The sequence below is a fragment of the Gorilla gorilla genome, chromosome 18 (assembly GCF_029281585.2).
Source record: "Gorilla gorilla gorilla isolate KB3781 chromosome 18, NHGRI_mGorGor1-v2.1_pri, whole genome shotgun sequence".
NCBI lineage: Eukaryota > Metazoa > Chordata > Mammalia > Primates > Hominidae > Gorilla > Gorilla gorilla.
In genome coordinates, this window is record NC_073242.2 from 3,728,505 (window position 1) to 3,754,520 (window position 26,016).

The 26,016-nt window shown below is 48.3% G+C and overlaps 1 protein-coding gene across 11 annotated transcripts in view; it reads right to left on the minus strand.

The window, feature by feature from the left end:
* The window catches only part of NPRL3 (NPR3 like, GATOR1 complex subunit), a 73,868-nt gene that overhangs the window by 29,361 nt on the left and 18,491 nt on the right, over positions 1 to 26,016 (minus strand). For 5 of the 11 annotated variants that reach the window (XR_010131482.1, XM_055364705.2, XM_063699831.1 and 2 more), the window contains exons 2-6: positions 20,986 to 21,055; positions 9,520 to 9,649; positions 7,710 to 7,784; positions 3,095 to 3,248; positions 997 to 1,078 (exon numbers count right to left, since the gene is read on the minus strand). Coding sequence is in view for 10 of the 11 variants with exons in the window: in XM_055364705.2 (XP_055220680.1) it covers positions 997 to 1,078; positions 3,095 to 3,248; positions 7,710 to 7,784; positions 9,520 to 9,649; positions 20,986 to 21,055 (511 nt within the window). In the remaining variant the exon portion in view is untranslated. Of the gene's footprint in view, positions 1 to 996; positions 1,079 to 3,094; positions 3,249 to 4,548; positions 5,453 to 7,709; positions 7,785 to 9,519; positions 9,650 to 13,907; positions 13,947 to 20,985; positions 21,056 to 26,016 lie in introns of those variants that run through there. The other 6 variants (XM_063699829.1, XM_063699828.1, XM_063699827.1 and 3 more) reach the window with 3 other exon arrangements.

The window sequence follows — 26,016 nt, forward strand, 5'->3', positions numbered from 1 at the left end:
TTGATTTAAAAACACTTTCGGACTCTCATGTATAACTTCGGGCTCGTTTTCTGTTTTAAGAGGAGTCTGGAGGTGGTGGTTCCAGCAGAGTGCATGCTACTCAGCAAAGGGGTTTAAAAAAGCAAAGGTACTCAGGGGTTTGTACCTCTATCCCACCAGCAACACACGAGATGCCCCTTCCCCCGAGCTTTGCCAACATCGAGTCTCGTGAAATTGTGGATCTTAACCAGTATAACAGGTGGAGAATGGGATCTCTGTGTAGCTTTATTGTGATGCATTGATGCATCTCTTCACATGTTTGAACCACCTGTCTTTTCTGTGAGCTCGCTGCTCAGATCCCTTGTTCATTCTTCTATCGGGAGATATAAGTCCTTAAACATAGGAGAGTGATTTGTCTTTTGTGATATAAGTTCCAGCAGAGTGCATGCTACTCAGCAAACCATTTAAAAAACAGCCACCGGCCAGGCACGGTGGCTCACGCCAGTAATCCCAACACTTTGGGAGGCCGAGGCGGGTGGATTACGTGAAGTCGGGAGTTTGAGACCAGCCTGACCAACATGCAGAAACCCTGTCTCTACTAAAAATACAAAACTAGCCGGGTGTGGTGGCGCATGCCTGTAATCCCAGCTACTCGGGAGGCTGAGGCAGGAGAATCTCTTGAACCCAGGAGGCAGAGGTTGCTGTGAGCCGAGATCGTGCCACTGCACTCTAGCCTGGGCAACAAAAGCAAAACTCCATCTCAAAAAAAAGAAATAAATAGAAATAGAAATAAAAAATAAACAAAAAAAAACGGCCACCAAGGTCACTTCTTTCAAGAGCGGCCACATGGCCATCCCTTCCCAGTCCTCTCCGGCCCTAACCTCAGGGAACCCTGATGCTCACACCCCAGGAGAACAGTGGTCAGTACCGGGGAGCCCTACCTGTTGACGCTGCTCCTCAGGCCCAGGCAGCCTGGCCCATAAGAAGGAGGTTAATAAGCACACCCACCTGTCTTACCTGTCGTAAGCTTCCTTGAGGTCCCTGGCCAGCTTGCACTTGGGCAGGATGTGATGGAATGGGGACTGAGGACCTTCATTTCCTACAAGAATCACAACACAAGATTTACAGCTCCTGGGTTCAAGCGATTCTCCTGCCTCAGCCTCCCAAGTAGCTGGGATTACAGGCGCCCGCCACCATGTCTGGCTAATTTTTTTGTATTTTTGGTAGAGACAGGTATTCACCATGTTGGCCAGGCTGGTCTCGAACTCCTGTCCTCAAGTGATCCATCCACCTTGGCCTCCCAAACTGCTGGGATTATAAGCATGAGCCACCACGCCTGGCCTAGACCTGCTAATTTTAAAATTTTTTATCTGGGATTACAGGTGTGAGCTACCACGTCCAGCCAAAAAGTCTTTTATTCATCCTTTTTCATAAATTTCTAAAAATATATACATAGACTTAAAATAAAATTTCTTTTTACTTCCTGTGATAAAGTCACAGACTCTAAAAAGATAATGTTTAAAAAAACAAAACTTTTGGATTGTTATTATCACAATTATAATTAGTATATAATTGGCCAAAACAGAAACATATTATAAATTTTGACAGGTAGCCAGGCGCGGTGGCTCACGCCTGTAATCCCAGCACTTTGGGAGGCTGAGGCAGGCGGATCACAAGGTCAGGAGATAAAGACCATCCTGGCTAACACGGTGAAAACCCCGTCCCTACTAAAAATACAAAAAATTAGCCGGGCGTGGTGGCGGGCGCCTGTAATCCCAGCTACTTGGGAGGCTGAGGCAGGAGAATGGCGTGAACCCAGGAGATGGAGCTTGCAGTGAGCAGAGATCACACCACTGCACTCCAGCCTGGGTGACAGAGGAAAAAACAAAAGAAAAACTTTATATATTTGACAATTACCTGTCAAAATTTATTTTATTTTTATTTATTTATTTTTTTTTTTTGAGACAGGGTCTCACTCTGTCACCCTTGCTGAAGTGCAGTGGTGCAATCTCAGCTCACTGCAACCTCCACCTCCCAAGGCTCAGGTGATTCTCCCACCTCAGCATCCCGAGTAGCTGGAACTACGGGCACATATGACCATGCCCGGCTAATTTTTGGGGTTTTTCGGTAGAGGCAGGATTTCACCATGTTGCCCACACTGATCCTGAATTCCTGAGCTCAAGCAATCTACCCGCCTCGGCCTCCCTAAGTGCTGGGATTACAGGCATGAGCCACCGCAGCCAGCCACAGGTAAATTTGTACTGAAAATGCACCTGAGTCAGAGAGGCTGTTCTTTATTATTGTTCATTCATGTCAATAACTCATTTTACTTATTGCTACAACAACTAGGTCTGACTTTAGTTTTGTTCCTAATTCTCTCTTTTGTTATAGAGGTGCTGGCCAAAGAAAATGCAGATGGAGAGTTTGTTACAGGTGTCTCTTTATGTTTTGAAATCTTTACAGTAGGCCAAAAAACACTCAATGTTCTGTCTGCAAAAATTATTTTTAATAATTGGTTAGTTGATAACCCAATTAGGTCCTCCTTCAATCTGGCTGAAAGCAAAGAACTGGAAACTGTCCACCTCACCAGCTGGATATTTCCAATGCCCTCTCCTGCCCCGGGGAGTAATAGTTTCTTCAACATCTCCAACAGGACCAGGGCTAGGCAGAGCTGCCTCACCTATGTGAACGGTGATCATGCAGGAGTGTGTGGGAAGAAAGAATATTTCTGGTCGGGAAATCTATTTCAACACATCCATCCAGGAAAATTCATCTACAAATGTGCCCCTTGGGAGTCTTCCTGTGCCCCCCAGGCACAATCAGCCCAGTGTGACGATCATGTAACTTCTCTGAGCCTTAGTTTCCACATCTGCAAAATGGGGACGATCATGGACACTGCCTAGCGAAGCTGTTGTGAGGACTTCATTTTCAATGCCCAGCTCACCAAAAGCCGATGCTTGCAAGCTCCTGACTGCTCTGCTGGTGTTGGGGTAGGTGAGGCCCCGCCAACACCTGTACCATTAACACTGAATGACGGCACCTCCACAGAGGTCTGCGCTACAGAGAGGCCACCAGCCAGCCCAGACCCATGCCCATCACGCCCTGCTGCACTCACCATCAGCCATGGCGGACACCTCATCCTGGAGCGCCAGGATCAGCTTGGCCTCCCGGGTGAGGTACTGGCAGCGGCGCTCCTCGTGCTGCAGCACGGTGGCGATACGACGGGACAGGTTATGCAGACAGTTTATCACTGACGGGTCTGCGTTGGCCTGCAGGAGAGAGACCATACACAGACTCAAACGTGTGCACAGGGACACAGCTGGACACAGTTTAAATGGAGCTAATACAGGTACACAGCAAAAACTCAAACCATGAAAGAAAGCGTCTCTACTCCTTTCCCCCAGGCTCCTTTGCAAAGGCCACTGCTGCTCATTTCCTGAGTCCCCTCCAGGGCCCATCCATAGACCTGTGGGCTGTCAGCCCCCATGCTCTATTCTTGGGAGTGGCTGCCTGAATAGTAACAGAGATGGCTCTGGAAATGCCTGGGTGCCCTAAGGGGGCACTGTTGTTCTTAAGAACAACAATGGTGCCTCCCTCACCAAGGACTGAATGGAAGAAATTGGCGAGCCATGTAACAAACTAAGAACAGAACCTGCCCTGAGCAAAGACCCTGGTAGTGTCTGTGGTCACCACTGTACTGCTGACTACTGGTAGGCAGAACCAGTCTACAATTTGTAAGAATTCAGTCACAACAGGCCACGTTACTACAGGGATGCACGGTACAAAAAGAGAGGCACCAGGCCAATTGTTCACTGAATACTTTTGGTCCTGAAGGATGAGAAGCTCTTCCCAGCAGAAGTCACACTGGTCAACAAGAAAACCAGCAGGCTCCAGGCCCATATCTCTGCCCAAGCGCTCCTTCTGCAACCATGATGACTGGGTCAAAGGACAGTGCAGGAGGCTCTCAGGAACAAGAGGGGCCCTCGACCCTCTGGAACATATCAGGGACCACAGTCAGCCAGGCAAGCACATCTGCCCAAGCCAAGGGCGGAGGCATGCAGCTGTGGGGGTCTGTGAAAACACTTGAGGGAGCAGATAACTGGGCCAACCATGACTCAGTGCTTCTGGAGGCCAACAGGACTGCTGAGTCATCCTGCGGGGGTGGAGGTGAGACAAGGGAAAGGGGTGAATGGTACTGCTGATTACAACCTCTGGTGCTGCCTCCCCCTCCTGTTTATCTGAGAGGGAAGGCCATGCCCAAAGTGTTCACAGCCAGGCTTCAGGGGCAAAGCCTGACCCAGACAGTAAATACGTTCTTCATCTGGAGCTGAAGAAATTCTCTATATTCTCATCAGATCCCATGTTCACAAACAGAACTCACACCTGGATGGACTTACAACAAGGCAGCATCCCTTGCCAGAGAAAGGACTGACTGTTGCTCCCATGCCGTGCCCACCACTGGGCAGCAGACCTGCTCCTCCATGTCAAGGGCATTGCCTCAACAGTGTCCTTGGGACCAGAGGGCTGACATATGGGATGTATACAATTGCCTCAAAACAAAATACCCACCTAGAAGAAGAATCTGTGTACAAATACTTCCACGAGCAAAGCAAGGAGGAGAATGATCCTGGATATGTGATTATTCAGCTGAGGCACAACAGTGTCCATGAGTTGGATGTCCAGGGCCCATATGCTTGACCTTTCCAGACATACAAAGTGGTGCAGTCCCCAGTGACGCTCAGTGACCTGCACTCATGGGGTGTCCCAGCATGTCCGGTTTGCAAAGGCCTGACATGGAGTGAGGGACATGCTGAGAAAGCTAACACCTAGGGTGTGCCAGCACTAATGGGAACTTTTAGAAACACCATATTTTCACCATACACGACATAAAGTGGCAGGAAGTTTAAGGCATCACCCATGAGACTTTCTCATCCCCAAAACTTGTACCCAAATAGAACCAAGCCTTCAGAGTTAACTTGTAGTTTGAAGGAAACACAGGGACAGAGAGCAAGTCTGACTGCACAGTGAGATTAATCCAAATGTGGAACATTTGATGGAACAAAGGGAGGGGAGACCTCTGGATTGGCAGACACATAAAGACACCACATGCACTAGCTGGGCTGGGTTTGCATCCTGGTTCAGACAGTCCAGCTGTGAGAAGGCTTTAGCAATCAGGAGAAGCTTCAATGGACCAGGTACTAGGTGATGCCAACTTATTACAGTAAATTTTTTCAGATGTACAAAGGGTATCATGGCCAAAAATTAAGTGCCCATATTTTATACAGATATCTTCTGAAGTATGTAGGGATGAACAGACATAAGGTCTGGGACTTGCCTTGAAAGAGAGGGAAGGAAATATATGGAGCCAGGGTTTAAAGGCACCTGAGACAGGCATATAAGGTTTGTCAGTCTGCTCTCTCTAGTTCAGGGTTTAAAATTTTTCAAAGTTAAAAAAAAAAAAAAAGAGTATTTCTTTTTTTTTTAAGATAGGGTCTCACTCTGTTGCCCAAGCTGGAGTGCAGCAGCATGATCACTGCTCACTGCCACCTTGACCTTCCAGGCTCAGGTGATCCTCCCACCTCAGCCTCCCAGGTAGCTGGGACTATAGGCACACATCATCATGCCTGGCTAATTTTTGTATTTTTTGTAGAGATGGGGTTTCGCTATGTTGCCCAGGCTGGTGTCAAACTCCTGGGCTCAAGTGATCCACCCACCTTGGCCTCCCGAAGTGCTAGGAATACAGGAGTGAGCCACTGTGCCTGGACAAAAGTGTATATTTTAAAAAGAAAGAATATATATTTAAAATGACAAATGTGTATATTTTAAAAAGAAAGTATAATTAAAATGACAAAAGTATATATTTTAAAAAGAAAGACTTGTCCACCCAAAAAATACAAACTCTTTACATTATCAAAATTTCTCCTACTCGTCAATATCACGGCCAGCTGAAGTCCTAGACTATCTTGTTTCCTGTTGCTTTTTTTTTTTGAGATGGAGTTTCGCTCTTGTTGCCCAGACTGGAGTGCAATGGTGCGATCTCGGCTCACTGCAACCTCCGCCTCCCGGATTCAAGCGATTCTACTGCCTCAGCCTCCTGAGTAGCTGGAATTACAGGTGTCCACCACCACACCTGGCTAATTTTGTATTTTTTAGTAGAGACGGGGTATCTCCATGCTGGTCAGGCTGGTCTCAAACTCCTGATCTCAGGTGATCCGCCCGCTTCGGCCTCCCAAAGTGCTGGGATTACAGGCGTGAGCCATTGTGCTCAGCTCCGGTTGCTTTTACCTGTCCGTAATCAATCCATACTTCTCCAGGTTCTGGTCTGATCTCCATTTCTCACCCTCAATGGCAAGAGGATGGGCCAGTGTATAATAATCACCACATTGTTTAATCACTCCCCAACTACTACACACTATGATTATCTCCAGTTTAATTATTGTTATAAAAATCTTTATTCTTGCTGAGAACAAGCCTGGGGGAAATCTTTACGCAGTTGTAAAAGTTGCTTGTTTTTCTTGATAATACTCCTAACAGTGGGACTGCTAGATCTAAGGGCATCATATGCTATGCTGTCAAACACTACTCCCCGAGGTGAGGGCCTGCCTACAGCATCCTGCAAACACTGTTCCCTGAGGTGAGGGCCTGCCTACAGCATCCTGGGTGGGGCTGTGGCTGCGTTTCATCAACTGTCCCACAGGGGTTATCGGTGTTGACAGGTGGACAACATTCGTCATGGATTTTGTTTATTCCTTTGCTTGTTTTTTTACTTAATTCATTTTTCTTTGTGGCTCTTTATATTATGTAATTCTGTAAGAAATACAAAGATGCTATGAAAATGCAAATACTACAAAAGTGTATCAAGCAGAAAGTGAAGAACTTCTCCCAGAACCCTATACCCCAGGAGCCATTAACAAATCATTTTAATTCGTAGTTTCTTATTTATCAACAAGGCAGGCCTGTCTTAAAAATTAAGCTCCAGCTGGGCATAGTGGCTCACACCTGGAATCCCAGCACTTTGGGTGGCCAAGGAGGGAAGACCATTTGAGACCAGGAGTTCAAGATCAGCCGGGGCAATAAGGTGAAAACTCATCTCTACAAAAAATACAAAAATTAGCAGGGGCGGGGCACAGTGGCTCACACCTGTAATCCCAGCAGTCTGGGAGGCCAAGGTGGGTGGATCACCTAAGGTCACGAGTTCAAGACCAGCCTGGCCAACATGGCGAGCCCCCCATCTCTACTAGAAATATAAAAATTAGCTGGGCGTGGTGGTGCACGCCTGTAATCCCAGCTACTCGGGAGGCTGAGGCAGGAGACTCACTTGAGCTTGGGAGGCAGAGGTTGCATTGAGCCAAGATTGCGCTACTGCACTCCAGCCTGGGTGACACAGCGAGATTCTGTCTCAAAAAAAAAAAGAAAGAGAATAACTGCTCATGGGTATGGGGTTTCCTTCTGGGGTGGTGAAAGTGTTCTGGATCTAGACAGTGGTGATGGTTACACAACATGAATGTACCAGATGCCACTGAAGCATAGACTTCAAAATGACAAATAGTGTTATGTGTATTTGACCAAAACAAAAAGGGGTAAACAATGAAGTGCAGTCTGCCTGCACCCCAGGAGGGGCCAGCCCACTGCAGTCCAAGCTCCGAGTCAATGACACGCTCGTTAGAAAAAAAGAGCTGCTTCTCCACTGGCCCCACTCCCTGATCTTAACCATTTATATAAACACTCACCCTCAGTGCAAACACCACATTAAAAAGAATCATAGTAGGTGCTTCCCTCTTCGGGGAAGGATCTGTTTTGGAGACCTGTAAAAGATGCATAATTCTAATTAATTGAGACGACTTTCTAAGGAAAGCTGTTTAGAGCTATTCTACTTCAGGCATGGCAAAAGTCCCCAGAATACAGCACCAAGGTCTTGGAAAAGCAATGAATGCTTTTGCTCTGGAGGCGTGCCTACTGCATGGACCAAGTCACAACTATGACAAGAGTGGGAAGGTCAGTGCTCTGACCCCCCCCCCACCACCCCGCTAACAGAAGTGAGCTGACAAAGCCCACAGGGGACAAGATGGAGAGGGGCATAAATGGGTGAAGGACCCAGACCCACAGCCCCACTGCCTTCCCGTGTCCACCTGCATCCACCCAGGCTGTATCTGCTAAGTATGACGCATACTCAGAACAACTGAGGGACAGGACGATGTTCATGGACAGCCAAGCCCTGAGCAGGGCCCAGGTGAGGCAGGCCAGCAAGTCCTAATTTCTGTGCTCCTGGTTCTGGAATCCAGCCAGCTTCACAAGGACCAGGGCACTCAAGGGAAGCATTCCAAGGGGCACGGGGGAACTCTTCAAAGCCAACTACAAGTTCTGCCACCAGGGGGAGTTGGGGCCCCAGGCTGCCCTGGCACCCATCCCCTACCCCTGACTGCCACTCCTGTCTACAGGGTGTGACCGCAGGCAGGCTGCCAACTCTCCCCTTCATTGCCTACAGGTAGGGGACTGTGCCCCAGCTGTGGAGGCTGTGATGAGAAGGGAGGGTGCGGTACAGGGGGCCAGGCTCATCAACCACCTCAGAAACCCCTTCCATGGAGGTTCACGAATAACACCACAGAACCTCCCAGAATTGCTGGATCTGTATAAATGTAGCTAAATCCTACGTTACTGTGTTCGACCCTTCAGAATCTGAGTAATGCCATCACTGATCCTGCCTGTATGCAGAGAGCTGACTGGCAGGCTCTGGTGTACAAGTTCCCTTCATCCTGCTAACAAGATGAATTCCTCAGTGCTATGACACCTATTCATCAAGAGAACATACAGAGAGGGTTTAGCAGAAAAATAAGTGCTAAATAATACTAATATTAGCTACTAGAGTGTCTTGTAATAAATAAGAGGAAATGCTTGCACCACATTGTAGAAAATTCAAGGGTTTGACAGATGCTAGTTAACTCACTATCTTGGCCTCCCCTGGAAACAGACATGCTATATATGAAGGGGAGGGCCACAGTCAGTAGAGACCTAGAATGCAGACTGTAAAAGCTAGGGACAGGGACTGAAGCACCTGTCTTCAGGGGCAAGAACACCTGTCTCTTTTTCCACTGGACTCTCTGGGTTTATGGAGATGCACAGTTCATAGCAAGTGTCTAATCAGGTCTCCTGCCCAGTACCTTCACCAGAGCTGGTGTCAGCTTCAGTTCTGAGCCCCCCAGAGCCAGAATGGACCAGGCCTGCCGGCCCAGGGAGAGCCACATCTGCCCAGAGGGTCTGCGCGTGCCCAGGGAGAACCCCACCTGCCCAAGGACAGACGCATCTGCCCAGGGGAAGCCACACCTGCCCAGGGGGAGCCACACCTGCCCAGAGGGTCTGTACCTGCCCAGGGGAAGCCACATCTGCCCAGGGGAAGCCAAATCTACCCAGGGGGAGCCCCACCTGCCCAAGGAGAGCCACACCTGCCCAGGGGAAGCCACACCTGCCCAAGGAGAGCCACACCTGCCCAAGGAGAGCCACATCTGCCCAGGGAGAGCCCCACCTGCCCAGGGAGAGCCATACCTGCCCCAGAGCATGCTGTAGCAGTGTTGGGTGCCCAACAAATCGCACATTATCAATCTTCAGTTCAAATTTTTGGCCACACATTTCAGACTTGGTTGCCAAAATTGTTGCCAGAATAACATCTGAAAACCTTAAAATTTAAGAGAGGTAGAATAAAAATAAGTTAACAAAATACCACAGCACCATGCCCTACTGGCCCCAGAGCGGAAGGGTCTCAGTAAACTGCACCTTCATGGAGTTGCTCTGCCCTGACTGCTGGTGGAAGCTACTAACAGTTGCCCTTCTGTAGCAATCCCAGAGGTTATGGATGTAAGATCACCAGAATTACAAGGTAAAAGGCATGAGAAGCACAGACTGAAGGCACATGCTGTCATTTTTTGGCATGCTCTATTAAATTCAGGAGAGAAACAGTTGCAGTTTGCTTTCAAAGGGAGGATCAGCTGGAGCCGGCACTGCCCTGCGGAGCTGCTCTTTAAAGTTCACAGGCAGAGGGGCCTCTCCCAGTTACACTCAGGTTTGCTGTGCTGCACCTTCAACTCCCAGGACCCAGGCCCTTCACCCACAGAGCGGCCCTTCACCCACACAGCTGCGTGGAGGGCAACGGGACAGTGCACAGGGATGCGTGCAGAGCGCTGACTTCCTTCCTCATAGCGTGGCTGCCCATCCGTTCCCTTATCCCGAACACTTAAACTTTCCGGTTTTTATCAGGGAAGAAGCTTTGTGCAAGATGTGCAAGCCCACTGTGATCACAGCTATTTCCAAATGGCAGAAATACCAGGTTGCACACGACTGGGTGCCACGGAGAAGTGGGAGCAGCTGTGGTGTGGGAGGGAGGGCATCCCTTTTCCCCTTTTCCCCTTTTCAAGGTCATCTGTGCCCTTACGTCTCCTTACTGGCAATGCTGATGCCTCCTGCCTGGGGAGATCTGGATAAGGGAGTGTCACCTGCAGGGGTGCTGTGGGTGGTGCTGACTCTTATCTCAGAGTCCAGGACTCTGAGGGCCTCCGCTCTAGAAACACAAATGTACTACCTCTGATCTGGACCCAGAAGAGAGAGAAGTCCCATACATATCTCTCCACCCAGGAAAAATATATCAAATATCTAGGTCAGGAGGGTGCACTCTCTTGGGGAAGCTCTAGCCTCCCCAGGGCCATACTCTGCCCCTGGGCAGGGAGACCCCTAAGGTCCTAGAAGAGACCACTGAGGACAGACATTCTAGTGTGCAAACCTGGTCATGCTTCTTCCCCGGAGGCCTTCTTGGTGAAGGGATGGGAGAGACTAACATAACTCCACCATGCTGTGATGAAAAAGCAAGGCCTGCTTTGAACTGCACTGTAGCTCAGCTCTGTAATAGCAAACGGCAAGTAGCTACAGGATTCTTTCCAAGTCTATCATGGGCTGTGGGGCTCATGCTGTTTTCCAGCCTTCCTCCTGAACTGGCACGACCCTCGAACCATCCGAAGTCACCCTAGGCCCACAAACAAACCACATACGAGGGTTTCGTCAAACCTATTTGTGCCATTTGGAAATAGCTTCTCAACCCAGTCAGGTTGCAGCTGGACCTTCTGAAATCAATCTTGTTAGAGTTATCCTGGGAAATGTAGGACCCACAGCCAAGTCCTCAGCAGCCCACTGCAGGTCTCTCCTGCAGAGATGGAGGATTCAAGTGCCTTACACCACAGGCATAATACGCTTTCTTCAAAAACCCTAAATGGCTCACTCTGTTCTATAACTCCCATCTGTGGGACATGGTAATGTTGAAGGAGGGTTTGAGGTATTAAAACGCCACCAAACACTTCTGCTCTAGCAACTGACCCAGGGCCAACACCTCACATCCTATCTAAACAGTGCCCCTCCACTCTGCCACCCAGTGACTCAGGGGACACAGAGATAACAGAAAAATAACCACCACTCCAGAAAGGTCCCTTGCTCTGACAGCCCAAAATCTCCACTAAAAACTGCTGCTCTGTCATAAACAGTCACAGCCATGTCTCAGCCTCAGCCCTCAGGCACCAGTCCAGGGACCAAATTTAGTTTGGCTGTGAGATGGTCCCTGGGATTTTCAGAGGCAAGCAGTGGTAGCCCAGTTCGCATTTATAAATACCTAAACTTCAAGGCGCCCTCACAACAGCCAAATAAAAGGCTCTTTCCCTGCTAGAGGCCAGGGTCTGCAGAGACGGCCAACTGGAAATCTGTGAGCTGAAGTAAAAAGGCACACTGGGCCAGGCGTGGTGGCTCACACCTGTAATCCCGGCACTTTGGGAGGCTGAAGTGGGTGGATCACCTGAGGTCAGGAGTTCGAGACCAGCATGGCCAACATGATGAAACCCCGTCTCTACTAAAAATACAAAAATTAGCCGGGCGCAGTGAAGCCTGTAGTCCCAGCTAGTCGGGAGGCTGAGGCAGGAGAATCGCTTGAACCTGGGCGGCAGAGGTTGCAGTGAGCAGAGATCGTGCCACTGCGCTCCAGCCTGGGTGACAGAGCGAAACTCCGTCTCAAAAAAAAAAAAAACAGTCACATTGACTTAGTGGCTGTTCATGGAGCCCTCTGAGGCAGCCAGCAGGGTGGTAGTTAGCCATTGTTTATCTGAGCAAATCTGGCCCACAGAGAAATCTACTCCCCACACCTTAATATTACAAACATATAATGACAAAACACTTTTTTTTCTTTTTGAGACGAAGTCTTGCTCTTGTCCCCCAGGCTGGAGTGCAATGACGTAATCTCGGCTCACTGCAACCTCCACCTCCCGAGTTCAAGCAATTCTCCTGCCTCAGCCTCCCGAGTAGCTGGGATTACAGGTGCCCACCACCACAGCCGGCTAATTTTTATAATTTTAGTAGAGACGGGGTTTTGCCATGTTGGCCAGGCTGGTCACAAATTCCTGATCTCAGGTGATCCGCCTGCCTTGGCCTCCCAAAGTGCTGGGATGACAGGCGTGAGCCACCACGCCCGGCCCCATGACAAAACAATTGAGCGGCTTTTTTTTTTTTCCCCTTGAGATGGAGTCTTGCTCTGTCGCCCAGGCTGGAGTGTAATACCGCAATCTCGGCTCACTGAAACCTCCGCCTCCTGGGTTCAAGCGATTCTACTGCCTCAGCCTCCCAAATAGCTGGGATTACAGGCGCGTGCCACCACGCCCGGCTAATTTTTCATATTTTTAGTAGAGACGAGGTTTCACCACGTTGGCCAGGCTGGTCTCGACCTCCTGACCTCATGATCTGCCCGCCTCGGCCTCCCAAAGTGCTGGGATTACAGGCATGAGCCACTGCAGCCATCTGGCTTTATACTTTATATAGTGTGTCTGGTAATGTAATACACATAAAGACAGAGTTATAGTCATGAGATTGGGGGTGGGGCAAAACTTATAAACAGCAAACTGAACCATAAACAAGTGTTGTTTTGTTTTATTGGCTTCCAACATTTATGAAAATCCTTTTCCCTCATTTTGATGGTGAAAGGCCTAATAAATGTACTGCAGCACAATAAAACATCTGTTACAAAAACTGAAGATTCCTGGAATAACTTGGAAATTCAAGAAAAACACGTTTAGGAAGATGAACCAGCCCAGCCAGAAAACAGGCCAGGACCTTCTATCACTGCCGAGCTATTCTGGAGTAGGGTTTGCTCTCTAGCGTGGGCAAAAAAAGGGATGGAAAGACATCCTGGAAGGGAGCTCAATTCTGCTCCCCCAACCCACCAAAAGGGATGGAAAGACCTCCTGGAGGGGAGCTCAACTCTGCTCGCCCCACCCACCTCCTTGCTGGAAGCTCACAGACACTGTGTGTACCTCCAAGGCCCAGAGGAGATGCACTGTCAAGGGGAATGGAAGAGTCGCACGTCATCCGTGCCCTCCTGGACAAGTAACATATCGATTCCATGAGAACATTTCTGCCTCTATTAAGCACACTCAATAGCATCTAGGCCTGAGCATCACACTTAATGCCCAACCCTTGGGAGAGGCCCCCACAAAACCCCTCAAAAAATAAAAACAAGGAGCAACAGTCACAGGTCTCTCTAGGGCGGCAGTGGACTAGGGAGATGACAGAGTCCACTCCTGCTTGCCCACCACCCTCACAGGACTACTTGTGCCTACCTGGAGGAAGAGGAGGTTTGTGTGACATGCCTGGTCCCAGAAGTCTCCCGGGTGCCAGCCAGTCATGCCTTGGCCTCTCAGGTAATGTGAAATAGCTAAATGACTGGGTAGAGAAAAAGCCGGGGTGGTGGGAAGTCTGGGCATTCATGGGGGAACTGGGGCAGTGAGGTCCATGCCTGTGTGCCTCATCAGTCACTCTTCAACATGGAGGGAAATCAGGAATTAAGCACAATTACAAGAAGAGAAGGCAGCCGGAATCAAGACAGAAAGACGGTGGAGAGGCCTCGGTCTTACCCTGCAACCAATTGCTCATCGGTTGGAGGACATGGCTCGCTGAAATGGGAACAGGACCATCAAGACCAAACAAAAACATATCACTTTTTTAAAAACCATGAAAAGTTACAAGGCTATTTTATAAAAACTGCACAAAAGTCTAGCAGAAGTGCCACCATTAAGCATTAACTGTTGACCATCACGACTAAGCAACTTACCAGACAAGAAACAGGATCACACGCTCCCCACGCCGAGAAACAGGGTCACACGCTCCCCACGCCGAGAAACAGGGTCACACGCTCCCCACGCCGAGAAACAGGGTCACACGCTCCCCACGCCGAGAAACAGGGTCACACGCTCCCCACGCCGAGAAACAGGGTCACACGCTCCCCACGCCGAGAAACAGGGTCACACGCTCCCCACGCCGAGAAACAGGGTCACACGCTCCCCACGCCGAGAAACAGGGTCACACGCTCCCCACGCCGAGAAACAGGGTCACACGCTCCCCACGCCGAGAAACAGGGTCACACGCTCCCCACGCCGAGAAACAGGGTCACACGCTCCCCACGCCGAGAAACAGGGTCACACGCTCCCCACGCCGAGAAACAGGGTCACACGCTCCCCACGCCGAGAAACAGGGTCACACGCTCCCCACGCCGAGAAACAGGGTCACACGCTCCCCACGCCGAGAAACAGGGTCACACGCTCCCCACGCCGAGAAACAGGGTCACACGCTCCCCACGCCGAGAAACAGGGTCACACACTCCCCACGCTCAACGCTTACCATGGGGTTTTCTCACTAAAAGTCAAATTCTCACACAGAAGTACGGGCTGGGCAGGAACAAAAGTCATTTTTCAGAAGTAAGCACAAGGCTGGCAGAGCTGGGTCAGACCCAGCACCATATGTATTAGCCGGATGCCTGTGCAGAAGTATCTCATCTTTTCTTTTCTTTTTTTTTTCCTTTTTTCTTTTTTTTCTTCAAAAGAGACAGGGTCTCACAATGCTACCCAGGCTGGTCTCATACTCCTGGGGTCAAGCAATCCTCCTGCCTCGGCCTCCCAAAGTACTGGGATTACAGGCGTGAGCCACCGCACCCAGCCTAAAACTAATCTCTGTGGTAAAAGTTTTCTCATCTGCATGACAAGAAATCGCCTACAGAGGATCACATAAGACTCCCAGAGGCAAAAGCCTTCTGAAAACTATAGCGTGTCATATGAATTTCACCAGCTCCAATTCCTGAGATACTGTGACTGCCAGCACACCTGACTTCCCTAAGCCTCTGCCTGGAGCAATAAAGTGGTCATGGTGGATCCATATATATTTGTCAGAAAATATCTGGGCTTCTGCACTACCTGAGTTGAGATTTTTAGAAACAGTTTAGGAGTTTACTTTCTGGCTAGGCACGGTGGCTCACGCCTGTAATCCTAGCACTTTGTAATCCGAGGTGGGTGGAACGCTTGAGGTCAGGAGTTCGAGACCAGCCTGGCCAACATGGCGAAACCCTGTCTCTACTTAAAAAGAAAAAATTAGCTCAGCTTGGTGGTGGATGCCTGTAATCCCAGCTACTCAGGAGGCTGAGGCAGGAGAATCGCTTGAACCCCAGAGGTGAGGCTGCAGCGAGCCGAGATCACACCACTGCACTCCAGCCTTGGGCGACAGAGTGAAACTCTGTCTCAAAAAAAAAAAAAAAACTTTATTTTCCTCTGCAGATATTTGAGTTCTGGGACATACTGCTTTCCATGTATTCTGGAAAGAGAAAGGAGACCTGAATCCAGGAGTGGAAACAGTGTGGGAGCTCGGCCAAAGATCCACAGAAGGGATCTCTTTCCTCAGCAGCTGCCAAGCTCCTCAGGTTGTATAGTATGAAAGCATTAAGATGTTTCATGGACTTTACCAAGATCACCCAAGAAGTCAGAATCCTCGAAGCTGAAGCCTGACTGTAAGCTCTGTCTCCTACAACTAGACAAGTCACAATGCAACCCCTTTGCGCCAGAGGAAAAGGAGTAAGCACAGAGGGCTTCTGAGTCCGGCAATGCTCCATTTCCTGACAGGAGCATTTTACAGACTTGCGTCTGCCCCTCTGAGGGAGGCAGGGCCATCAGCTAACACTCAGAGACAAGGATGGTCCTACAACATCCTGATCTGGGAGGAAGAGGTGAAAGCAACTCACCACCCTCAGGCATCTTACAGAAAACAGTGGAACTAAGTAAGGCTCATTCTAAAGAATGTGCCCAAGATCACACACCGTAGGCTGCAAAGCGAGAGTCAAACTTGGAACCCTGAACCTGCACTTGTCCCTGTACACTGCCCTGCAGCATGGATGCGATGGCTGGGCAGAGGGAAATGCCCAAGCCTGGGGACAAAAATGCCTACCTGCTTTCTTGTGTGTCAACCTCAGCTACAGAAAGGAGAGGGCATCTTTCTAACACATCAGTGTACGGCTCTAAAAACACAAGCTAATAGTGGCAAACCTATCAAGAGAGGCCCTGGCAGAGCCTCATGTGTGCCTGGTGGGAGGACCTATATGTTTCGAGCTAGAGAGTGCCAGCCTGGCCAAGGACCCCATCCGGCCTAGGCCCAAGTGCAGCCACAAGTTGGGCCCACTGCTACAAAAGTGGCCAAGCCTGAGGACAGTAGCAGTGCCACCTGATTCCCCAAGATGTCACCTGAGAATTAAAGGCAGAGATGGTAGCTGGGTGAGGGGGCTCATGCGTGTAATCCCAGAACATTGGGAGGCCAAGGTGGGAGGATCACTTAAGCCCAGGAGTTCAATCACCTGAGGTCAGGGTTCTCCATGTTGACCAGGCTGAGTTCGAGACCAGCCTGGCCAACATGGAGAAACCCTCTGTTAAAAAAAAAAAAAAAAATTAGGCCGGGCGCGGTGGCTCACGCCTGTAATCCCAGCACTTTGGTAGGCTGAGGCAGGAGAATTGCTTGAACCTGGGAGGCAGAGGTTGCAGTGAGCCGAGATTGCGCCATTGCACCCCAGCCTGGGCAACAAGAATGAAACTACGTCTCAAAATAATAATAATAATAATAATAATATGATTTCAGAGCATTTTGAAAATGAAAGAAATCAGTACTTCTCTAAAACTCTAGCTCCCCATTCTCTGAGCTAGTGGCCTAAGCACTGCTCCCAGTTTCAAAGAAGGGAGCAGGAAGACGGTGTCCACACAGAGAGGGACATGCCCACACCAGCCTTTCTGAGGGACACCAGGCTATCTCTCAGACCTGGCTTGATGGCTTCTGCCCCTACCAGTGGTGGGGACACACGGTACATTTAAACATGAGCACCATGGCCCCTAATACCCAGGGAACACTACATCTCTTCTGACCTTGGTTTCAAGTCTTAGAGACACTGGACAATATCCATTTTCTTTTCTCATAATTGAATTATAGAAAAGGATTATAAAAAATAAATAAGAGTTAATCTCTATACCCTGAATCATATCTTAAATTGTTTTTGAGAGGGGGTCTCACTCTGTCACCCAAGTTGGAGTGCAGCAGTGTGATCTTGGCTTGCTGCAATCTCTGCCTCCCAGCCTCAAGCAATCCTCTCACCTCAGCCTCCTGAGTAGCTGAGACCACAGGCGTGTGCCACCATGCCAGGCTAATTTTTTGTATTTTTGGTAGAGACAGGACTTCGTCATATTACCCATGCTGGTCTCGAACTCCTGAGCTCAAGCGATCTGCCTACCTCAGTCTCCCAAAGTGCTGGGATTACAGGCATGGGCCAATGCGCCCAGCCCTGAACCATATCTTGATGATGCACCTCAAAAAACTAGCCCCCTCTCTAAGCCAGCATTGTCCAATTTTTTTTTTTTTTTTTTTTTTTGAGACAGGGTCTCACTCTGTCACTCAAGGCTCAGGCTCGATGGAGTACAGTGGCATGATGTCGGCTCACTGCAAGCTCCATGTCCTGGGCTCCCTCAGCCTCCGCAGTGGCTGGGACTAAGGGCGCAGGTCACCAACCCAGCTAATTTTTGTATTTTTTGTAGAGATGGGGTTTCGTCATGCTGTCCAGACTGTTCTCAAACATCTGCCCTCAAGTGATCCCCCCGCCTTGGACACCCAAAGTGGTGGTATTACAGGCATGAGCTACAGCTCCCGGCCCCAAAAGAACTTTCTACTGTAATGGGAATATTCCAAATCTGAACCATTTAATATGGTAGACACTATTTCCATATAGACATTGAGCACCTGAAATGTGACCGGTGCAACTGAGCAAGTGAATTTTTTTTTTTTTTTTTGAGACAGTCTCACTCTGTTGCCCAGGCTGGAGTGCAGTGGCACGATCTTGGCTCACTGCAAGCTCCGCCTCCCGGGTTCATGCCATTCTCCTGCCTCAGCCTCCCAAGTAGCTGGGACTACAGGCGCCCGCCACCATGCCCGGATAATTTTTTGTATTTTTAGTAGAGATGGGGTTTCACCATGTTAGCCAGGATGAGTCTCGATCTCCTGACCCCATGATCCGCCCGCCTTGGCCTCCCAAAGGGCTGGGATTACAGGCGTGAGCCACTGCGCCCGGCCGCAAGTGAATTTTTTATTTCAGTTAATTTCCATCTTCTTCTTCTTCTTTTTTTTTTTTTTTTTTTTTGAGACAGACTCTCGTTCTGTTGCCCAAACTGGAGTGCAGTGGTGTGATCTCAGCTCACTGCAACCTCCACCTCCCAAGTTCAAGTGATTCTCCTGCCTTAGCCTCCGGAGTAGCTAGGATTACAGGCATGTGCTCCCATGCCCGACAAATTTTTGTATTTTTAGTAGAGGTAGGGTTTTGCCATGTTGGCCAGGCTGTCTCCTGACCTCAGGTGATCCACCTGCCTGGGCCTCCCAAAGTGCTTGGATTACAGGCATAAGCCATGACATCTGGCCTATTTCAGTTAACTTCAATTTAAATGGCCACACTGGCCAGTGTTTGTAATAGTGAGCAGCACGGCTGTGTCCTCACGTTTCTAAGGCAGGCCACGACCACTCACAAGTTACTGTGTAGCCTGTTAATACTGCTTCAGTCTGGTAAACTGAAGCTCTGATTTCAGAAAGAAAAGCACTTTTGGGAACAACAGTCAAACACACGGGCCGGGCGCAGTGGCTCACGCCTGTAATCCCAGCACTTTGGGAGGCCGAGGCTGGTGGATCACGAGGTCAGGAGATCGAGACCATCCTGGCTAACTCCATCTCTACTAAAAATAGAAAAAATTAGCCAGGCGTGGTGGCAGTCGCCTGTAGTCCCAGCTACTCTGGAGGCTGAGGCAGGAGAATGGTGTGAACCCAGGAGGCGGAGTTTGCAGGAGCCGAGATCGCACCACTGCACTCCAGCCTGGGTGACAGAGCAAGACTCCGTCTCAAAAAAAAAAAATCAAAGACACAGAGAGTGGATTTGATGCACTTTCACTGCCTTGCTCCAGGAACATGCTCTGAGCTATGACAAGGCAGAGCAGGGGCTTGCGGGCCTACACGACAAAATAAACCAGGAGGGGAACTGAGCCCCTAAGGGTATGAACCCTGTATCTGGAAAACATGGGTGGCAGCAGTGAGATTTACAGATACATGATGTGCTAAAATTACTGAATGAAGCAATTCTTCAATAAAAGATTCTAGAGAGAAGCATGCCCCTCCCACAGTTTTACCTCTTCATTACGTTAAATATTAAATTAATTCCCTAGAAAATATCCTCATGGTCATGTCATTATAAGTCTGAAAATTAACTGCAGGAATTAGGTACTGCCAGCCTTCCTTCTGAGTCTTCAGCAGCCTGGGCCTCACATCCACTGCAGCTTGGAGTAAGGCTAATGTGGGGGGTGGCCAGCAGCCAACCCTGCTCTAAGCTGATCTGTGGCACAGGTGGAGGGAGAACAGGAAATACCTACCCACTGTGCAGGGGCAAAAGCATTCCATATGCCTGTGACAAACCAGAGTTTGTTCCACCACCACATTTAAAGGGCAAGACAACCACAGGCCTCTACATCAAAATGACGGTCCAATGGGGTGTCCAGCAAGCCCCCTCCCCCTTCCAAAGCCCACTCCACTCAGAGACAGTCATCAGTCATGCCAGAGGCCCCAACATCCTCCCAAAGGATGATAAAAATCACACTCTTGGAACCACAAATTGTGGTCAGGCATGGTGGCTTATGTACGTAATCCCAAAAATTTGGGAGGCCAAGGAAGGAAAATCGCTTGAGGCCAGGAGCTCAGGACCAGCCTAGGCAACAAAGCAAGACCCCATCTCTACAACCAATCAATAAAATTTTTTTAAAAAGACTTGCAAATTGCCATGGCAGGTGTGGTGCTGCCTTGCCAGAGAACTGCAGAGAAACAGCACTACCTCACTGCACAGCAAAGGCCCAGCACAGGGATCTTAGCTATTTTTTCCTGGGACAGTGGAGGCCAAGTCCTTTACTCCACACAGGCCTTGTCTGTGTTTAAGGGAACCCAGGGCAGGTAACTGACAATCTTCCCTCCCTCACCTGGGCCTATGTTACCATTTACTATGCTTCAAAATGAACAGAAGGCAGAAGTGGTCATTTCTGAAGTTTCTACCCTGGTAGTGCCTCCCAGAGAGAGCAGGGGGCACAAACACAGGAAGGAACCGGATCCACCTTTCATCTGTGCCTAAAAGAACATCAAAGAACATCAAGGTTCACACCATCCCAGCTCTAAGCCCCACTGCCCATATCACCACCTGAGCCTGGACACCAACAAGGGACTTGACCAGGCTGTGCTAAACCCAAGCACCTGCATTTGACCTCTGGGTACATGCTCAAGGAATTAGATCCAAAGACAACAACATAGGGGTCTGCTTTCCTCTACGTTTCTTTCATAGGAGATAAACATCTTGCGTGGACATGGCCTCATCTGTGCTCTGACCTGCTTCACCCACCAGACAAGCCTGAAGCTGGAACAGGTGCCCAAATTATTCAGCAAGCCCAAGACTGTCTACGCTGTCCTCCACTGTACACTACCTGAGAGCACCCACTAAACGGAAAAAAAAAACCACCAGACTTCTCAGGGAGAAAACATCTGGGTGAACAGGAGGGTGGGGCTTTGCCCAGGCCTGGGACCAGGACGCACCCCGCCCCGAAGTGGCCACAGAGCCCTTACCTGGAATCGCCGTCCTGCTCATCAGCATGGTCGCCCGTGTTGCTGGCAGCGTATCTGCTACGCGGCTTACCTGAGTGGGGGCGAAAAGAGGGGAAGGGCTAAGAAAACAGGGTCCTTCCACACACAGGAGGGTTATGGAACCGTTAACAGCCATGTTTTCCAAAACATGCTCTGTCCATACCATGGAATATTACTCAGACATAAAAAAGAATGAACATGGGTGAACCTTGACAACATCACGCTGAATAAGCCAGAGACAAAAGAACAAATGGTGCACTTACAGTATATGAAATGTCTAGAACAGGCAAATGCATCAAGACAGAAAGTAGATTAGAGGTTAGCAGGCGCTGGGAGCAGGGGAAATGAAGAGTTATTGGTCAGTGGTTACAGAGTTTCAGTTTACATGATGAAAAAGCTTTAGAAACAGATAGCGGTAATGGCTGCACACTATAATGAATGTAATTAATGCCACTTAATTGTACACTTACAAATCATTAAAATGACAAATCTTATGTTATCTTCAAAAACAGTGATAAGCCAGGCACGGTGGCTCTTGCCTGTAATCCCAACCCTTTAGGAGGCCAAGGTGGGTGGATCACCTGAGGTCAGGAGTTCGAAATCAGCCTGGCCAACATGGCGAAACCCCGTCTCTACTAAAAATACAAAAATTATCCGGGCGTGGCTGAGCGCGGTGGCCCACGCCTGTAATCCCAGCACTTTGGGAGGCCAAGACAGGCGGATCACCTGAGGTCAGGAGTTCAAGACCAACCTGACCAACATGGTGAAACCCCGTGTCTACTAAAAATACAAAAAAAAAAAAAATTAGCCAGGTGTGGGGGCGCATGCCTGTAATCCCAGCTACTTGGGAGGCTGAGGCAGGAGAATTGCTTGAACCCAGGAGGCAGAGGTTGCAGTGAGCTGAGATCGCGCCATTGCACTCCAGCCTGGGCAACAAGAGCGAAAACTCTGTCTCAAAAAAAAAAAAAAAGAAAATCTGTTGTTTAATGAAGACATCTTCATCAATTATCTTAGCTAAACCTTCTGAATAACTTGCTGCGGCTTCAACATCAGCAGTTGCTGCTTCACCTTGCACTTCCTGTTGTTGTTGTTGTTGATTTTTGAGACAGAGTCTCGCTCTGTTGTCCAGGCTGGAGTGCAGTGGTGCAATCTCAGCTCACTGCAAGCTCTGCCTCCCGGGTTCATGCCATTCTCCTGCCTCAGCCTCCCAAGTAGCTGGGACTACAGGAGCCCGCCACCCCGCTGTGCAGGGGCAAAAGCATTCTATATGCCTGTGACAAACCACAGTTTGTTCCACCACCACATTTAAAGGGCAAGACAACCACAGGCCTCTGCATCAAAATGACGGTCCAATGGGGTGTCCAGCAAGCCCCCTCCCCCTTCCCGGCTAATTTTTTGTATTTTTAGTAGAGACGGGGTTTCACTGTGTTAGCCAGGATGGTCTTGATCTCCTGACCTCGTGATCCACCCGCCTCGGCCTCCCAAAGTGCTGGGGTTACAGGCGTGAGCCACCGCGCCCGGCCCACCTTGCACTTTTACGTTATAGAGATGGTTTCTTTCCTTAAATCTCATGAACTAACTTCTGCTAGCTTCCAACTTTTCTTCTGCAGCTTCCTCACCTCTCTCAGCCTTCTCAGAATTAAAGAGAGTTGGAGCCTTTTTCTGGATTAGGCTTTGGTTTAAGAGAATATTGTGGCTGGCCTGATCTATCCAGACCACTAAAACTTTCCATACCAGCAACAAACAAAGCTATTTACCTTTTTATCATGCATTCACTGTTTTGTTTTGCTTTGTTTTGAGACAGAGTCTCCCTCTTGTTGCCCAGGCTGGAGTGCAATGTCGGATCTCAGCTCACTGCAACCTCCGCCTCCCAGGCTCAAGCAATTCTCCTGTCTCAGCCTCCCGAGTAGCTGGGATTACAGGCATGGGCCAACACGCCCAGCTAATTTTTGTATTTTTTTTTTTTAGCAGAGATGGGATTTCACCATGTTGCCCAGGCTGGTCTCGAACTTCTGACCTCGTAATCCGCCCGCCTCGGCTTCCCAAAGTGCTAGGATTACAGGCATGAGCCACTGTGCCCAGCGTTGTTTGTTTGTTTGTTTTAAGAGTCAGGGTCTCCCTATGTTGCCCAGGCTAGATTTAAACTCCGGGGCTCAAGCAATTTTCCTGCCTACAGTTCCCAGGTAGCTGGGAGTACAGGTGCAGGCCTGGCTTGGAGTAACACTTCCCATTTCCTTCAAGAGCTTTTCCTTTGCATTTACCATTTGGCTGTTTTGTGCAAGCAGACTAGCTTTTGGCCTAGTTCAGCTTTCAACATGCCTTCCTCAAGAAGCTTAATCATTTCTAGCTTTTGATTTAAAGTGAGAAACATGTGATTCTTTATTTCACTTGAACCCTTAGAGGCCACTGAAGATATCCAGCTTAATTTCAATATTGTTGTGTCTAAGGGAACACGGTGGTCCAAGGAGATGGAAACAGATGGGGGAACAGCCAGAATACACACAATTATTGATGAAACTTGCTATCTTATGTGGACATGGTTCTTAGTACCCCAAAACAATCACAATAGTAACATAAAGATCATGTATCACCATAACAGATACAATAATAATGAAAAAGTTTGAAATACTGCAAGAATTACCAAAACATCACACAGAGACACAAAGTGAGTATATACTGTTGGAAAAATGGTGCTGACAGACTTGCTGGACACAGGGTTGCCATAAACTTTCAATCTGTAGAAAACACAGTAAAGTGAGGTAGGCCCCTATGCACATGTACACACACACACACACACACCCTCACAGTGTGGGATGACAATTAGGTTGGAAAAAGCATAGGCAAAATTAAAAAAATTTAACTGTACATACACCAAGAGCCTTCATATACACAAACAATAATACTTTACCGGAGTAAAAAAATGTAAAAACCTAGTGATGAACCTAAGAAGAGTGCAAAAGGCCCATGAAAACAATGGAAAAGCTAATAAGGGAGAAAAAAATGAATAGAAGACATATCATTTTCCTGAACGGGAAGATTCAACATAAAGACGCTTTTCTTCCCAGTTAATCAACAGATTCAAAGCTACCTACACCAAGAGCTTGGGAGTGGGACCTAATACACTTGATGCGAAAGTTTACAGGGAAAAATAATAAAGCACAGCCAGGATAATGCCGAAAAAGGAAAGTAATGACAAGTGACTCACCTTACTGATAGTATAACATAATATAAAGTCACAGTGATTATTATGGAACGTACACATAGATCATTGGAGGAGATAAGAAAGATAAAAAATAGATCCAAGTAAACGTGAGAATTTAGCACATGATAAAGACAGCAGAATCAACTAGTGGAAGTAAGGTGAATTATTCAATAAAATTATGTTGGGACCAGATAGCCATATGGAAAAGAAAATTATGTTGGCCCAATCAATCATCATTTGGCCACGTTGTGGCCTGTTATAACTCCAGTTCCACAGGGCTCCAAAGGCAACCACGCAGTTCATCTGCAACTCTTCACAAGAGCCCAGAAAATATCAGCTCTTAGGATTAGCCTTCACCTTACGCCAAGACAAACACATTTAAAAACAAGACATACTTTGGGAGGCCGAGGAAGGCAGATCACGAGGTCAGGAGTTCAAGACCAGCCTGGCTGATATGGTGAAACCCCATCTCTACTAAAAATACAAAAATTAGCCAGGCGTGGTGGCACGCACCTGTAAACCCAGCTACTCAGGAGGCTGGGACAGGAGAATCGCTTGAACCCGGGAAGCAGAGGTTGCAGTGAGCCAAGATCATGCCATTGCACTCCAGCCTGGGCGACAGAGTGAGACTCTGTCTCAAAAAAAAAAAAAAAAAAAAAAAAAGACATAAACAGTCTGGAGGAAAATAAGGGAGTTTTTTATTGTTGTTGTTAATAATTTTGGAGAGCAAAACGCCTTTCTATTTAAAACAAAACTCAGAAACCACAAGAGATTAGACTGAAAACTCCATAAAAATCAAAACTCTGGCAAGAACTACACAGAAGCAAACAGGGTAACTATAGCTTTGTCCCAAGACCTATTTTTACATTAAATATATAAAGAACTCCTTCAAATCTATAAGGAAAAAAAATCAAACAACCCAAGAGAACATTAGGCAAAGGTTATAAATAAGTCATTCACTGAAAAGGAAATCCAAATGGCTCCAAAAACAGGAAAATATGCTTTCTATCTCAATTAAAAGGCAAATAAACATTAAAATTACTACCGGATATAATTTTTCACCTACCAAATTAACAAAGATTGAAAAATCTAACCTATTAAAAATAAATATGCTCCTTATCCCTTATACCCAACCATGCTACTTTGGGGATTTAATATTACAAGAATTCTGCAAAATGACAATACCTGGAAAGAACATTTGCACTTTTTGTATTAGCAAAAGATTGAAAACAATTTTGCATCCATCAACCAAGAGGACACGATAAACAAATCACAATATGTTCATCTCATGGAATTCACCGTGGCCGGTAAGAAGGACAAGGGTGCTCGACAGGTTCTGATCTACATCAAAGATGCAGACATGAAGTGAAAACGAAAACAGGGGCAGAACAGTGTGTATGGTGTGACTTTCCCTGTGCTTAGAAAAAAAACACAAGTGCAGGCCGGGCGTGGTGGCTCACGCCTGTAATCCCAGCACTTTGGGAGGCCAAGGCGGGCGGATCACGAGGTCAGGAGTTGGAGACCACCCTGGCCAACATGGTGAAACCCCATCTCTACTAAAAATAAAAAAAAAAAATTAGCTGGGCATGGTGGCGCATGCCTGTAGTCACAGCTACTCGGGAGGCTGAGGCCGGAGAATTGCTTGACAGGGGGTCGGAGGTTGCGGTGAGCCAAGATCACGCCACTGCACTCCAGCCTGGCGAGACTGCAAGACTCGACTCAAAAAAAAAAAAAAAAGAAAGAAAAAAGAAATACATACGGCTGTATTTACACAGAAGGTCCTGGAAAGACACAGGAAAATGGGAACAGTA